The sequence below is a fragment of the Accipiter gentilis genome, chromosome 33 (assembly GCF_929443795.1).
Source record: "Accipiter gentilis chromosome 33, bAccGen1.1, whole genome shotgun sequence".
NCBI lineage: Eukaryota > Metazoa > Chordata > Aves > Accipitriformes > Accipitridae > Astur > Astur gentilis.
In genome coordinates this window covers 16,310,603-16,324,645 of record NC_064912.1, presented here as the reverse complement: position 1 = coordinate 16,324,645, position 14,043 = coordinate 16,310,603, and the positions used below count along the sequence as shown (strand labels likewise).

Genomic DNA, 14,043 nt, shown 5'->3' with positions numbered 1-14,043 from the left:
TCCTGCCTGCCAAGTCCTCCCTGTGCTTTTAGCAACATTAACGGGATAAACCCGACCTGATTTCCACATATAGACAGATACCAAGACCTAGTTTAGCTGAACCCTATTAAAACAGCCTGCCGCAAAGCCCTACATCACACCCTGCGCTTAAACCAGCATGGTCTAGGCTCTGGCAAATCAGATATTCACACGGCATCTCACAACAGCCCTCTGAGGATTGTGATGCTAAAAAGGGGATGCTTAACAGGGTTGGCCTTAATTAAACCTCACTGCTGTAGTTTTGGTTTCTGTGCTTCTTGCACTTCGCAAAAGGAGAGAGATGTCAAAATAATCCACGCAGGGGAAACGCTCCACTACTGGACTTCAATGCAGCTGCCTTTTCTAGGGCAAGATGGACAAAGCACCTTCACCGAGACACTAGTGCCTTGCTTCTCTGCTAGGCCATGCTCGTGCCAACTGGCCTGGGGTGCTGCCCCAGCAGGCACTGGGAACAACGCATCCCTCCTGCCACTGACTCAGCTGTACCAGCCAGGCGAGCAAAGGCTCAGAGCCCCACCGGGCTCCTGGTGATTCACTCGAGTTTAAATCAAGTAGGTATCTTGGCCTGTCATCCTCCGTGGAGCTCAGCAGGTTTGTAGGGCAGGAAAAGGGCTGCCTAGAGCCCCTGGGCAAGCCGCATGTACTCCTTACTCCTCTCTGCCCAGGAGCCAGGGCTTGGGGGAAGCTTGGTTTGCACTAGACAGTACTGGGGCTGCACCCTGGCAAGTTCCAGCAGTACCAATGCAACCCTCTGCTCCCCACCGAGCCTGACCCTCCAGGCACCCCTGGAGATGGGAAACAGCCCCAGAGCTGTATGTTGCTCACAGTGCAGTCAGGTATTGAAACAGACTGTAAATAAACCCTATTTGCTAGTGTGCATGAGGGCTTGCTTCTCCTGGGTGGAGCAGTGGGACTTATTTACTTCCCCCATTTGTTAATACTGTACAGCTCGAATGTGTATAAACTTCTCATACAGAACACAGCATGGCGCCTGTTTGACACGGGGCTGATGTATATTAAGAAATGCTCTTGGTGTCAACAATAAACTGGATCAATAAATCTCTCTAAGCTCCTGTTTGGTAGCTGTCTCTTGGATCTTGACACGTTCACTCATGGTAAGACAGAAAAGCAGCGAGGGCTGGCAGCAGACTTTATGGAGTCACTTCTGCTTTCTCCATCTTGCATAGGCCTTTGCTTGGCTGATCTGCTGCAAGCAGAGGCAATAAAAGAACCAAATGCATAGCCAGGGTGTAGCGAGGGCAAAGGGGAGGGAGAAAAATAGTCAGAGGAGGGTAGGGAAGAAGAAGTACGTCTCCAAAGGGGCATGGTGTGCTGGGAGGGTATTAATGCATGCATTCACTCTCCTGCCACATTCACACAAATCCACTGGGATTTTCAATCCATACTGGCCAGGGAGAGATAAAACAAGCTTAGGAGATGGAAATACAAACAGCCTCAGACCAGAAGAGCAGCCTCAGTTATTCCTGTTTTCTGTCTCATTCACAATCGTTTGTTCCTCATTTCCAGTTGAGAGCAGGGCCTCGGCCTTGAGTGTCAGCAGTGTCCGATGAGTTACAACAGAGGCTGGAGCCTCTTGGATACCTCATGCCCTCACCCTGGCATGAAGCCAGGTGTTGGCTCTAGGAGACGGGTGACTATCCTCAGGGCAAAAGGGAGGGAGTCATTCACCTCCCTCTGAAACCGTGTACTGGCCACGTCTACAGGCGGCGTGAACACAAACTGTGCCACGCTTGGCATTTTCAGTAGGTTCATAAGCTCAGTTGCGCGGATAAGGATCTCCTCAAGGTCCTCCTCGCAGTAAACAGAGGTGACAGCAGGGCTCTGCACAAATGTCCTCATCTTGGACAGGAACATGGACACTCTGCAGGAGAGAAGGACATGGACATCAGCTGACAGGACCTTTGCACCCAGCAAGGTCACTACTTAAGCCTGTGTACTCCAAAAGACTTTGCTGCAGGTGAACATCAGATGATACCCCAACCCCTCCTCCTGATGCAGAGCGTTAGTCAGCAGATGAATCCCACTTCCCCAAACTGTGCTCCTCCACAGCTTGCTTCCTCTGTCCTGTTTCAGTTTCCATCAGTTGCCAAGCTTGATTATTTAACACTCATGAACATCTGTGTTTGGACCCATGAGATCTGCACGTTTCAGCCCTTTGCCCTTCCCTGCCATCCTTCCTCACCTGGGGATCAAGTCCTGACTGCGAGCTGCCAACTTGGTCAAGGTGGCCATAAGGACACTGATGGCACGAGGTGCGTAGCTGGGGGTGCTGGCCAGTGGTCGGAGCTGGGTGATTTCAAATAGCACGGCCTCTAGAGTCTCAAAGAACCGGCTGATTTGCTCCACAGTGCAGCGCTTGTCATAGGACACAGACATGTACTCTCCAACAGCCCAGACCTGAAGCAAAGGCAGATGTGCTCAGAGCAAGCAGAAGGAAAGGGAATCGAATAGTTTTTAGAGAATAGCAAATCAGATTAGCTAATGCTAGGACAGAGGAGAGGAGGAAATGGAAAGTGACCAACAGATTGCACCACAGTTGGAACAACCTGTGGCAGAAGCAGGCAGGCCCTGCTTACCATGTGGGTGAAGATAGCCTCCTTGTTCTGGATGTTGCTGACTGTTCCTGAGAACTCCAGAATCTCTGTGGACAGTTCCACGACGAGTGCAGGGTGCAGCTTGCAGAGCATCACCAGCTGCGAGCTCAGCACCCTGGAGGAGAGAGGTGGGCAGAGCTCAGACTACGGGCAAGGCAGTCATCACCAAACCGAGGAGGTGCTGGCAGCACCCAGCCACTGGCGAAGTGGCTGTACACTCAGGATGTTTCCAGCAGGGCTGAAGGTGCAGTCCCCATTTTGTACCCTCCAAAGATGTGTCACAGCAGGGACCGGGCCACAATTGAAAAGGTTCCTGGGCTGCCCTGGGATGCCAGGCTGCAGCCAGCAGAAGGGCTGGGAGCTTGGCTGGGCCTTCTGTCCCATCTCACCTGTACACATCATCTTTAAATGCTGGGATCTCATAAAGCTGGTCACTCCTATGCAGCAGCAGCACCACCAGCTGGTTTATCAGTGGCCCATCTGCAAACTGGAAAACAGCCCTTGTTTAAGCAATACCAGTGACTTCCAGAAGCCAAAACCCAAACTACCCAGCCAGATAAGACAGGTGGCACAGAAACAGCCTCATCTAGCAGAAGGGCAGCAGTGCACAAAGCAGGTATCAGGCACTCATTCTGCTCTTGCCCACCTCCATTACAGCTGGCTGAGAGAACAGTGTGGAGCCTGACACTGCTCCATGGAGCTTTTCTGCTTCTCCAGATGAAGTAGCTAGCTCAGTGCTGGTTCATGCCAGTATTAGACCATCCCACTCTCCCCTCATGCACCCCTCTGCTGAAGCTGCAGCGTCTTAACGATTTTGCTTCTACAACTGCTCTTCACATAACAAGAGATCCCTGCGGCATGACTGGGAGGCAAACTCCCCTAGGAGGGCCTACCTCTGCCACCACCCTGAAAAAGAGCTCCAGTAAGACAGGGACAGTCTCTGCACATTGCACGACTCTTGAGCTGCTGGCCAGGGATCCCAGCAGCTGCCGAAGTGGAATCAGCCTGTGGGCAACAGAAGAGTTACTCTTGAAGGCTTGTTCCCAGCTACTCTCCTGGCTGCCCTTCCCTGTACCCCTATATGGACGCTGAGTACTTGGCAAAGCTAACACAGGGGAGATCAAAACCACCTCGCCCCAGCTGAAAGCAGCTATGCCTTTCCCAATAAACCCAGTGCTGCCTCCCAGAGCTGGATGGCTGAATCAAACCCTCGTGGCAGTTTCCTACAGCAGCCTCCTACCTCTCTGGGGCATCCTCGGGAGCAGACTTGGTGCGGAGGAGATACTGGAACATGCTCTTGTAGAGTGGATGGCGAAAGGCTTCCAGACAGGTGGCCGGCTTCACAGCTGGGTCGATGGCAGCCCTCTCAGAGGTAGGAAGAGCACCTGACCTAGCAGAAGACACACACGGAATGTGCTGCATTATGAGAATGGGCCAGGCCATAGCTGGAATCCTGAACAGTGGAATAACTCCCTTTCCACTGAAATAGAGACAGCAACTTGCTCTAATCCAGGCCCTCTGGAAGCCAGAGAACCAGGATGACAGAAAATTATGAGCTTAGACCCCCCCCTGGGGCTCAGCCAATAGTTCCAGAATTGCTTCTCTATCACTCCTGGGAAAGGGGAAAATGGCGCTCTGTATCCCTCAGCCATCGAAGCCCACCAATATCTTGCCTCTAGGATGATTCCCTTTTCTAAGCACTCCAGAAAGAGCTACTTATGTCAGCGAAGACAAGGAAGAGCAGAAGTACAGCAGTGAGAGCCAGTCCCAGTCCTATCCCATCTTGCTGGAGACTCACAGTTCCTAATGACCTCAGGAAGAAACCTCTGTATGCCTCCAGGAGAACAAAGCCAGAAAAGAAGGGTAAGAGCAGGGAGGGAAGACCAGGTAGCCCACACCTCTGTGTTGAGGTGGTGGCTCATGGCAGACACTCCAGCATGTGGCAACCATTTGGAGCTGGACGTGGAGAGGGGAATGACAACAGCTCCCTGAGCCCCAAAACCAGTCCAGTACTGAAGTGTTAAGAGCTGGTCACCTTCTCTTCCTATGCACAGCACATGACCAGGAAAACCAGGCTGACATCTGTGCAGCTTTGTGTTAACCCAGCTGTAGCAGATGCCTCTTGTTCTGTGACAGCAGCAGCCAGAGGGCAGCTGAGGCTCAGAGAAGCATTTACTAGGTTATGGTCAATGTCAAGACCTTGATTAGCAAGCGACAGGAAGGGAAGGTAGCATTACCTCAGCTGGACATCCAGAGCTGCTGTCAAACAGGGCAGGTCAAGCAGCAAATGGAAGATCTCAATGGCTGTGCCTGCATCCAGCAGAAATGGGAGAAGGTCCACAAACTCAGAGATAAGGGGTGGGCTGTTCCATGCCAGGAACTGCAAGGAACAAGCACAAACTGCTGCACTACCCCTGCTACTCCATCACACACCCAGACGATTCTCACACTGTGACCAAAAGGGACGAGGAAGGGAAAGTCACTTCTGAAAAGCAACACCAGAGAAGTCTGAGGGTTTAGTCAAAACCTGGGAGGCTGCTGGAAGCTCAACACAGGCATCTGGCAGCTGGTTCAGTGGCTGCCAAGCTGCAGCTTATTAAAGTTTTCCAGAAGCCAAGTGCTGTATCCTAACTGTGTCCACTGCACTTCCCAACCCACTGGCAGTAATAATAACGCAGACTCTCCTCTACTGGCAGTGCTAATCACACCCAGAACCTTCTTCCCTCTTCAAACCCACACTTGCTTTTATAACAGTCCTTCTTGCCCGTGCTCTTCCTAGCACTGCCACAGAGGCACATGGAGGGCTCTGGGGCATGAACAGAAAGTTCTGGGGCACAGAAAATAACATGCAGCAGGCTCTCTCCTGTGCTGCTCCAGCAAGTTGTACCTTGAAGAGATTTGGGAAGCTCTGCCTGAATATGCTGGAGGTCTCGGTGAAGAGCTGGCTGTTGTCTTTGCAGAACTGGACAAATTCGAAGGCCAGTGATGGGTTGTGGAAGAGCTGAGCCGGGATATCAGTGAATAAGTGTTTGTAGATTGCATCAGAGTCCACAGCTGCCATTTTGCCTGGGAGGACACAGCACATTGCTGAGCACAGCCCAGCCGGCAGCCCTGCCAACAAGGGCTCCAGGGGCTAAGCTAAATCCGAGTTACATTTTTCTAAAGAGCACAGGACACCCCAGTTCCTGGGTCTCCTGGAGCGGGATCATCCATCCCAGAGTACAGCCAAGGCTGAATTACCAACGCTGGCAGCCAGCAAACTGCCAGGACAAAAGGCTGTGCTGAGTATGCAAGATTGGATCGGGGAGGAGGGGGTGAGAGCCGATGACTCACTGTGGTTCAGGAAGAACTGGGCAATGGGCAGTAATGCCCTGGCATAAGTGGCATCCCCACAGATTCTGCCGTGCAGGATTTTCAGGAAGGAGACTGCGCGGTACACGTAGGAGGAGTCCTGTTTGCAGATGATGTCCATGATTGTCACCGCCTCAATGAGACACTGCAGCAGAGCAGAGAGCCAGATCAGAGTGGGCGAAGCCACAAGCCCCAGAGCTTCAGCCCCACCTCTGTGTACTTACAGCTTTCTGCAGGTCTCCATCATCTTTCTTCAGGGGTCCTGCCAGAGAATGGAGTCCATGTTAAACTCTGAGTCCAAACAGGAACATTAGGCGGTCAGTTTGAGCACTAACCCAGATTTCAGGATAGGTGGGAACACATACTGATCCCAATTCTAGGCTAACGAGAACCAGGTTCCACAGCTCCCCCTGCAAATGAAGGGTAGGAGGCAGAACATGGCCATTGCCTCCAAGTCCCTCCCAACACTCCAGCGCAGGGCTGGTCAATGACTTGCACCAGCAGCTGCAAGAGGTCCCATGCCTAGAGCCTGCCTGCGGACTCTAGGGAGTGAGATCCCAGCCCAAAGAGGCAGTGAACCAGAAACATTTTCAACACTGCCAAGAGAACTCCAAGGAGGGATCATGGCAAGACTCACGGCGGTTGCTCTGCTCAATAAGCCGCTGGCAGTACTCGAAGGCTTTCTCCCGCAGACGCTCCTTTGGGGGAAGCAGGCGACTAGATGTGGACGTAGTTGAGACCATGGACGTAACAGACCTGTCCATTCCTGATTTGTCTTCTACAGAATAAAGGTTATCACGTATCAGCTCATGTCATGGGCAATGTAACCCACACAGCTGCCCAGCAACAGCAAGGGAGCTGTCTGTCCCCAGGTGCACTGCAAAGAAAAGGAGGCTGGGGAAGAAGGGAGTGTTACAAGAACACTAAGGAGATGCTGTCTCCCATCACCCAGGCCTTTTTTCTCAGGGACCCATGGGGTTTTGCCTGAAACCAAGGGACTCACTGAACGAATAATTCCTCCTGGAAGGGTCAGCAAGGATCAGTCAGGAGGTTTTGTGAAATTCCTTCCCAAAGTTTCCCTGCTCCGAGTCCAGGAGCTCTAAACTCTTTCCCACATTCCTGCCACTTGCTCGGGTGCTGGTACAGCCACCTAATCATCTCAGAGTACACGCCCTCTCGGGGGTGCAACCCACATTTGCCTGCAGCCCTTCAGTTTGTACCTGAATTAGGGGTCTTGCTCCCATAGCACAGCAGCCAATTTCTCAGCATGGAGAAGGCTTGCACATTGAGCCACTGGTCCTGTGTGTAGTACTGACCCACTGAGAGCACCGTAAAGAAGTCTGTGGCAATGGCACCATCCACCTCTGTGACAGGACCAGGCTGCGAGAAAAGATACAGCAGGTCAGATCCCCAGAGAGAGGCTAAGTGAGAAGGCAGGGAAAACTCCACTGAGCCCACAGAGACAAGTAGCCCTCATTTATATGCACTATGGGGCCTGCAGGGGAGCAGTTATCCAGAGAGAGAAAAACCAACTGTGTTGGATCCTTTTCCCTAGCTGAAACACTCCAAACTTTCCCACTCTCTGACACAGGCCTCATTAGCAATCAACTTTTACTCTGAGGTACATGGTCACTAAAAGACTCTCCCCTCAAAACTACTTCAAGCATCAAAGCTCTGGCTCTACAGCAGAACTCCTAAATCCTAGACCTATAAATCCCCCTACTTTGCTTTCCTATGTGTCTTGACCACTTACTCCACAAAAAGTGACAAAGAACAGCAGCACTTCTAGGTTACCGTTTCCCAAAAGCAGCTGATTCTTGGAACCTGAAACAGCAGGTAACTAACAAATGCCCCTGTGAGATGACCACGGCAAATCAGCACTTACCTGTCTGGTTCTGGGATTGGAGAAGAAGCCTCCAGAGGGTTGAGCGACTCCTTGATGAATACTCGCATACCTCAGCCAGTCAGCCATCTTTTTACTGACTACATTGGTCTGCTCTGTACAAGAAAAGTCACTGGGTCATTGCTAAGTCGGGCAGAGAAGCAGCCTCTGCAACATACCCCTGCTACCCCTCAATTGCTGTGCTTTTCCTCCAGCTTAGATCTGATCGAGCAATCAGTAAAGAAACTGGTACCCCAGGGTGGATGCCCTATACTCCTCCTCACACTACTTCAGAGTCCAGGATCGCTCACACTCATTTCAGAGCTCTGTGTCCTTTTCTCACTCTTAGCCACTGGGTCAGTCTCATTATTGTTTTGCCTGCTTCCTCAGACAAGAAGTCAGGGAGTGAGTGCTGGAATCAAGGACTTCTGATACCAGATCAGTCAAGAGGTACTTGCTCCTTTGTCTCCATCCACAGCTGCTATTAGGAGGAAGGTGCAAAGATGCTGTCAAATCTATTCAGGCAGCGGCTGGCTTGCAGAGAAAGGTATAAATGCCTCACAAAGAACATGCAGAAGCTAAGGCGGGTAGTCCTGCCTACTCAGCCAGCCCATACACCCCAGCCCAGCGTTCTCCCCAAAGCTTCTCCTGCATACTGCATGACATGTGCAAACCTCACAGGAAACTCCCAGAAACAGACTCTTGCTCACAACACAGCTCCTCACCGTTTTAAGCCTGGAATGCTCTCCTTCGGTTTACTCACCAGGGCATATCGCTCACCAATACCCATACAGTCCTGCCTCTCTTATGAAGAGTACCCTGAGTTGCTTTTGCTGCTCTCTTGCACAGATACACAGGCACATCTCTGTTTCTGTCTCTCACTTTGCTTGATGCTCTTCAGGATAGCTACAACTTCACACTCCTACTGCACCTGGAGACCTTAGCTAGGGAACATGTTACTGTGCTAGAAATCCATACAGAACAGAGACACTGGCACCCAGAAGGGGCCAAAGCAGCTGAAGGCCCAGTCCCATTTTTGAGTGGTGGAATATATCTCGCCCAGTAAGTTCACTTTCCCTGTGGCAGAGATGTCAGTTTTAACAGTAGTTTCCAGTCTTACTCCTAGCCAAAGCCTTCAGAGAGCCTTCTGATGACTACACAGATCACAGCCAGATGGTAATCTCAGGCCTTGCTGTACATTTACCTTCAGTTAGAGATTCTGGTGAAAGACTGATGACATTTGACAGGACAGGAAGAAGGTACCGAGCACTCTGACCCTCAGGCAGCCTTCTTTCAAGGACTTTTACAATACGCTGCCCCACAGCAGACACTTCAGCCTTCTTATTTCCCTTAAAAATAAAGCAGAGATAAAGCCAGGCAGATATCTTCTACTAGTGCTACAGACCAATACCATACAAATTCTTCCATTAGGCATTAATATCAATGTCAAACATAAAAAGAACTCTCTGCACATGCTATTTCACCACATTTTACAGAGATCTCCTGCAATGTGAATTCACAGATCCCAGGAGGGGAGGGTACTTTGATGGAACAACAGGTTTTTGGACAACTGTCACCTGAAGTGGAAATTAACAACTGAAATGGATGTCTTCAAATTAAACACTATGATCCATCAACTCTAGAGCAGAGAGTACTAGCACTAACTGCTCCCCATGCGGTCAGTTTGTGAGTTCAACTGTTAAATTAGAAATTTACAAACAGAAAATGGACTGTTTTAACATGTTCTAGGACTCTCTGGTTAGTCCATATTATCACAATGTGGAAAATAAAGCAGGTTCTTCTTTTGGAGGCTGTTATAGCTGTGGGTCTGAGATGCCATCAAACCCTTCTGCCCAAGAAAACTTTGTTAAAGATGACAGGTGGACCCAGACTTCTGACAGGTTTTCTTTCTCCATGAATGTCATCATGACAACAAAAAGTAAACCTTCTCTGCTGCTCAGGGTCTTGGACAGCTGGCTGCTGAAGGCAGTGAACAAACACCAATCTCTGACACTCCTCACCTAATAGATTGGTACCAGATCACTAGAAGGAATAGGAAACTGCAGGTGAGCTTCCAGTGAGGAATTTCATGGGGGAACCTCACCCATGACAAGGGCTCATTTCTGTGCTTCTCTCATGAACAGATGCGAATAAATCAGTCAAAGCAACATACAGACAAGGAAGTTTTAAGGCTCAGGGATGGGGATCCATGCAGTGAAGGAAAATGGAAGAGACAAACCCACTCCTCCCACAGATACACTGCTGCAGCCCACTGCAAATGATGGGGCTACTTATGTGTGCTGCTGACACATGTCTTATTGCTCAGAGGAAAACCTGACTGAGCTCAAATCAATGGCAGGTTTCCAGCTCCTAGTGCAACACCAGAGGCTGTGTTTTCTGGAAAGCCAAAAGCTTTACAAAAAGAACATCAGCTTTGCAGACCCAAGGGGGGCAGGGGGACAAAGAGAAGGAGGATGATTTCCACCCAAAGCAGTGACAAATGAAAACACGCAGAAGATGTTTTTAAAGGCTCTGCTGAAGTGTGGACATTTTCACGAGTGAGGCTGCTGCTCACTGCACCCCATGTTAGAGAAGTGATACTGAAATGGCTAAAATATAGTTAGTTTTAGTAACATCAAAAATAGATGAAAACCTCTTCATGGTTTTAGTTGTAATCTAACAAAAATTAACACACAGGGTACGTTTTTACACTGTAGAACTGCAGGACACTCTCAAGGCTGGATATGGGATAGGTGCTTTGTAAGGCAGCATATAAGTAATACATCACTGTTTTCTGTTTCTATGGTTTCATTTCCTCTAGCTAAGTAAGAGTCAGAGGAGTGATCAGAAACGGAGGAGGCATTTCAAAGCACATAGTGAAACTCAGAATGAGAAGTTTCAGAAAAATATTTTATCTTTAATAGGCACAATAATAGTAAAAGAAGAAGTAGAAGAAGATAAAAAAGTTTCCAGCTTATTCCCCAGAGAGCAGTCAATGCAAGCAGCACTCAAAACAGGAAGGTCCTCATGTTTTCTTCTCCATGGAGAATCTAGAGCTTTGAAGTGCCATCCACATTTATAGCCCTATGTCGTTTATAGGTTCTACGTATGTTTTTTCTTTTACATTTGAACATGAAAGCCAGTACCAGTAGTAAAAAGAAAAAGTAGTAGTAATAAATTCACTCTCAGATGTTTTGCTCTACAGGTTCAAGCAGCCCTGACTTGAAGTCTCTTACAGCAGCTAGCACCAAAGTGTTCCTTTTTGCTTTTAGTTAGTTACAAGTCTGCTTGACGTCCTCAGTCTCTATACATCACAATTTTAAGCAGTCAGTCTTTGTTACCAAATACTGAACACAAAAAAAATTGCCATTTTTTCCTACACAAAGCAGAATAATTAGGCTCCTTAAATGAACATGGAAATGCTTCTACTTTTTCCTAGATACTTTCAACTGATTTTCACTCTCCTTAAGCTCAGCAAACAGGGAACAATCAGAGAGCAAATCCATGTTGACAAAGGAAGACTTCTGACTTGATAGGTCATTTACCTGAGCCAAAAGAACGGAGGATACCAGGCTCAAGAGCTTTGTATCTTGAATCTCATCACAGGAGAGGATGAGATCATTGCAAGGTGACATCTCTCTCAGGATGGCAGCACATAACACCTGAATCTGCTCAGGGCACTTGGATGAACACAGCACTGTCTGCAACAGTTCCACAAACTCGCCATCGAGCCTGCAAGAGTCACAGTAAAGCATCACTGCAAGGCAAGGAAAGATTCAGACATTTATTTCCTGCATATTCTTGCTCTTGGGATGATCTCCCTTGACAGTGACCCTGCCTAACGCCATCTTATCATCCTCCCTTCTGAATTTTGTTCTTTAGCGCAGCTTGAAAGAGTGCTCAGCGACGGAAATGCTTGTTACTCTCACTGCAAAAGGAAGTAGGCACCTTCTGCTTAACAATAGGGAAAAAAACCCTTTATGCTTATATCGAGCTCAGTGTTTTCGAAACAGAGTGCTTTCTTTAAAGCAGTAAGCCACCCCCCACCCCCTTTTTTTTGGTCAAGAAAATAACGCTTTGCTTCTTGCGGACGACAGAGAGACACAAGGCCACTCACTTGCGGGGGTACTTGGTGGCGGCGACGGTGAGGTGCAGCCTCTGGAGACAGTCCGCGGCCTCGGGGCCCAGCTCCGGGCCCTGCAGGACGGCGGCGACTCGGGAGGCGAATCTTTGCAGCTCCTCCTCCCGGATCTCCCTGGCGGGACAGCGGGAGTCGGGACCCCGACCGCGGCCGGTTCCCGGCCCTCCTCGGGAGCCCAGGGCTGGAGGAACGGACCCCCACACCCCTCACACACCCCCCGCCACGGTGAGGCAGCGCCGGGGCCCGGCTCTCCCCTCAGCCGCGGCCCCGCCAGCCCTAGGCCCCGTACGGCCGGCAGGACCCCGCCCCCCCCCCCCCCCGCCCTAAGGGAGCCCTGCGGCCCTCAACCGGTACCTCAACCCCCCACCCCGGGTACCTCGCCTGCTTGAGGAAACTCTCGGCCGCCGCCGTGAACATGCCCGATGCTCCAAAGCTCCTCACCGCCTCGGTACGCGGCCAAAGCGGCCCCCCCCCCCCCCTTCAGACACGGCCGGGCCGGGGGGAACGCGGTGCCGCTGCACGAAGGTTCCGCTTGGCGGGGAAGTTCCGGCCGGGGATACCCCACATTGATCGTATGTCCAGAATTTCGTGCGGTTTGTTCTAACGTGTAAGGTTTTGATATTTTTGTACCTGCTATGAGAACTGGTTCGCTGCTAGATGACTAAGTGAGATTTGATAAATGATCATATGTTAACATTATGGTTGGAACAACAGACAAAGGGTAACCGGGGAGATAATTACAGAAGTGTAGTCAAGTGATCAACTAGTAATTATTCATAAGTTTTACAGTTCTTTGCTCTTATGACTAGATGTTCCTGTACGCTAGATGAGAACAACGTTGAAAGTGACCACATGTGATTGAATCTGCGTTAAGCTTCGAGATCAAAGAACAAGAATAAAGTCTTCAAGGACAGCCAGCGAGAATTTCAATGGGTCGGTGGGCACAAAAGCAGCCCTTCGACTCAAAGGGATCCTTCGTGGCGCATGATCGGATGTAGGCAGTACCATGATAATCAGTTGCGATCATTTTTATGATTAATATGCAATTAGTTACTCTATAGAACCTGTTTGTGCTACAGCTGTGGTATACACGCTAGGTGGAACTATCCCCCGTGCATCCAGCGCTGCAATAAAGAATGCCTGCTTTCTAAAACTCCAAAACGAGTCTTAGCAAGTTTCTTCGAGCAGCTTTTTGGTATCAGCATAGCATGAAGGAGAGCAGCTCTCGGGACTCAGACCTCTGGGGAGCACCACTGCATGGCAGAGACACGGCAGAGTTCGGGGTCTTAAGAGCGTGATGATAAAAGATGCCTTATTAGCCTTTCTGGCAACCCATTCAAAAAACCAATGCCTTCCAAAAAGGGCAAGAGGTATTAAAAATAGCTCCTCGGCAGGTGGTCTGCAGAGCTTCCAAAAAGGTTAAAAAGGTATTAACGTTTCTCCATTAGAAACATCTCTCTCCTCCTGACTGCTAATAAGGCCGAAGCTCTGGCTGCCATGCTGTGCATCACCCTGCAGGGAAGAGATGTCACAGGAGGAAGCTTGGCTCCTTGCCCTTTGGTACTTCCCTGCTCTACACCCCCCTGGCATTACAGTTCATTAACAGCATGCCTTGGCAATTAGCCAGCAGAGCATCAGGTCCCTTCTGCTCCTCCAAAGATGCTGCAGCATCCATCACCCCAGCCATTAACAGCCAGAGCTACTGCAGGCACCAGGCTGACATGCAGAGGCAGGCAGGCGTGAGCATTCCTATTTTTCCCTGCACACCTTCTCAGCCGGCTGTGTCAGAAAACATCCCTGATGCATGTGGGGAGCACAAAGATAATAAAAATTTTAAAATGTACCCAAAACTGGCTCTGGCTGAGTATCTTCACTACACTGTGCACAACTTATTTACAAACAAAAACAAAAACCAAACCAAACATTAGTCAAATACAGCTACTTTATGTCAGCTGAGGTCTTAAAATACATTCCTATTCAATTTTGAAGCTCAGAATGACTTTTAGTCGAAATAA

General features: G+C 49.7%; 1 protein-coding gene across 3 annotated transcripts; it reads right to left on the bottom strand.

Annotated features, from left to right (window-relative positions):
• Window positions 1-1,125: 1,125 nt before the first annotated feature.
• AP5Z1 (adaptor related protein complex 5 subunit zeta 1) lies at window positions 1,126-12,494 on the bottom strand. 3 transcript variants are annotated; one of them, XM_049791769.1, is made up of 17 exons: window positions 12,405-12,494; window positions 12,005-12,142; window positions 11,433-11,619; window positions 9,092-9,236; window positions 7,891-8,003; window positions 7,226-7,385; window positions 6,643-6,783; window positions 6,230-6,267; window positions 5,988-6,150; window positions 5,542-5,741; window positions 4,892-5,034; window positions 3,895-4,044; window positions 3,548-3,659; window positions 3,044-3,141; window positions 2,637-2,769; window positions 2,243-2,457; window positions 1,126-1,921 (listed from the first exon to the last, which is right to left on the bottom strand). In XM_049791769.1, exons 1-17 carry the CDS (start codon window positions 12,443-12,445, stop codon window positions 1,651-1,653), a joined length of 2,448 nt encoding a protein of 815 aa, XP_049647726.1. In that variant the 5' UTR covers window positions 12,446-12,494; the 3' UTR covers window positions 1,126-1,650. The 3 variants fall into 3 exon arrangements, with proteins under 3 accessions (XP_049647726.1, XP_049647727.1, XP_049647728.1); XM_049791770.1 differs by having other exon boundaries at window positions 5,542-5,720; XM_049791771.1 differs by lacking the exon at window positions 12,005-12,142.
• Between the last annotated feature and the right edge of the window lie 1,549 nt (window positions 12,495-14,043).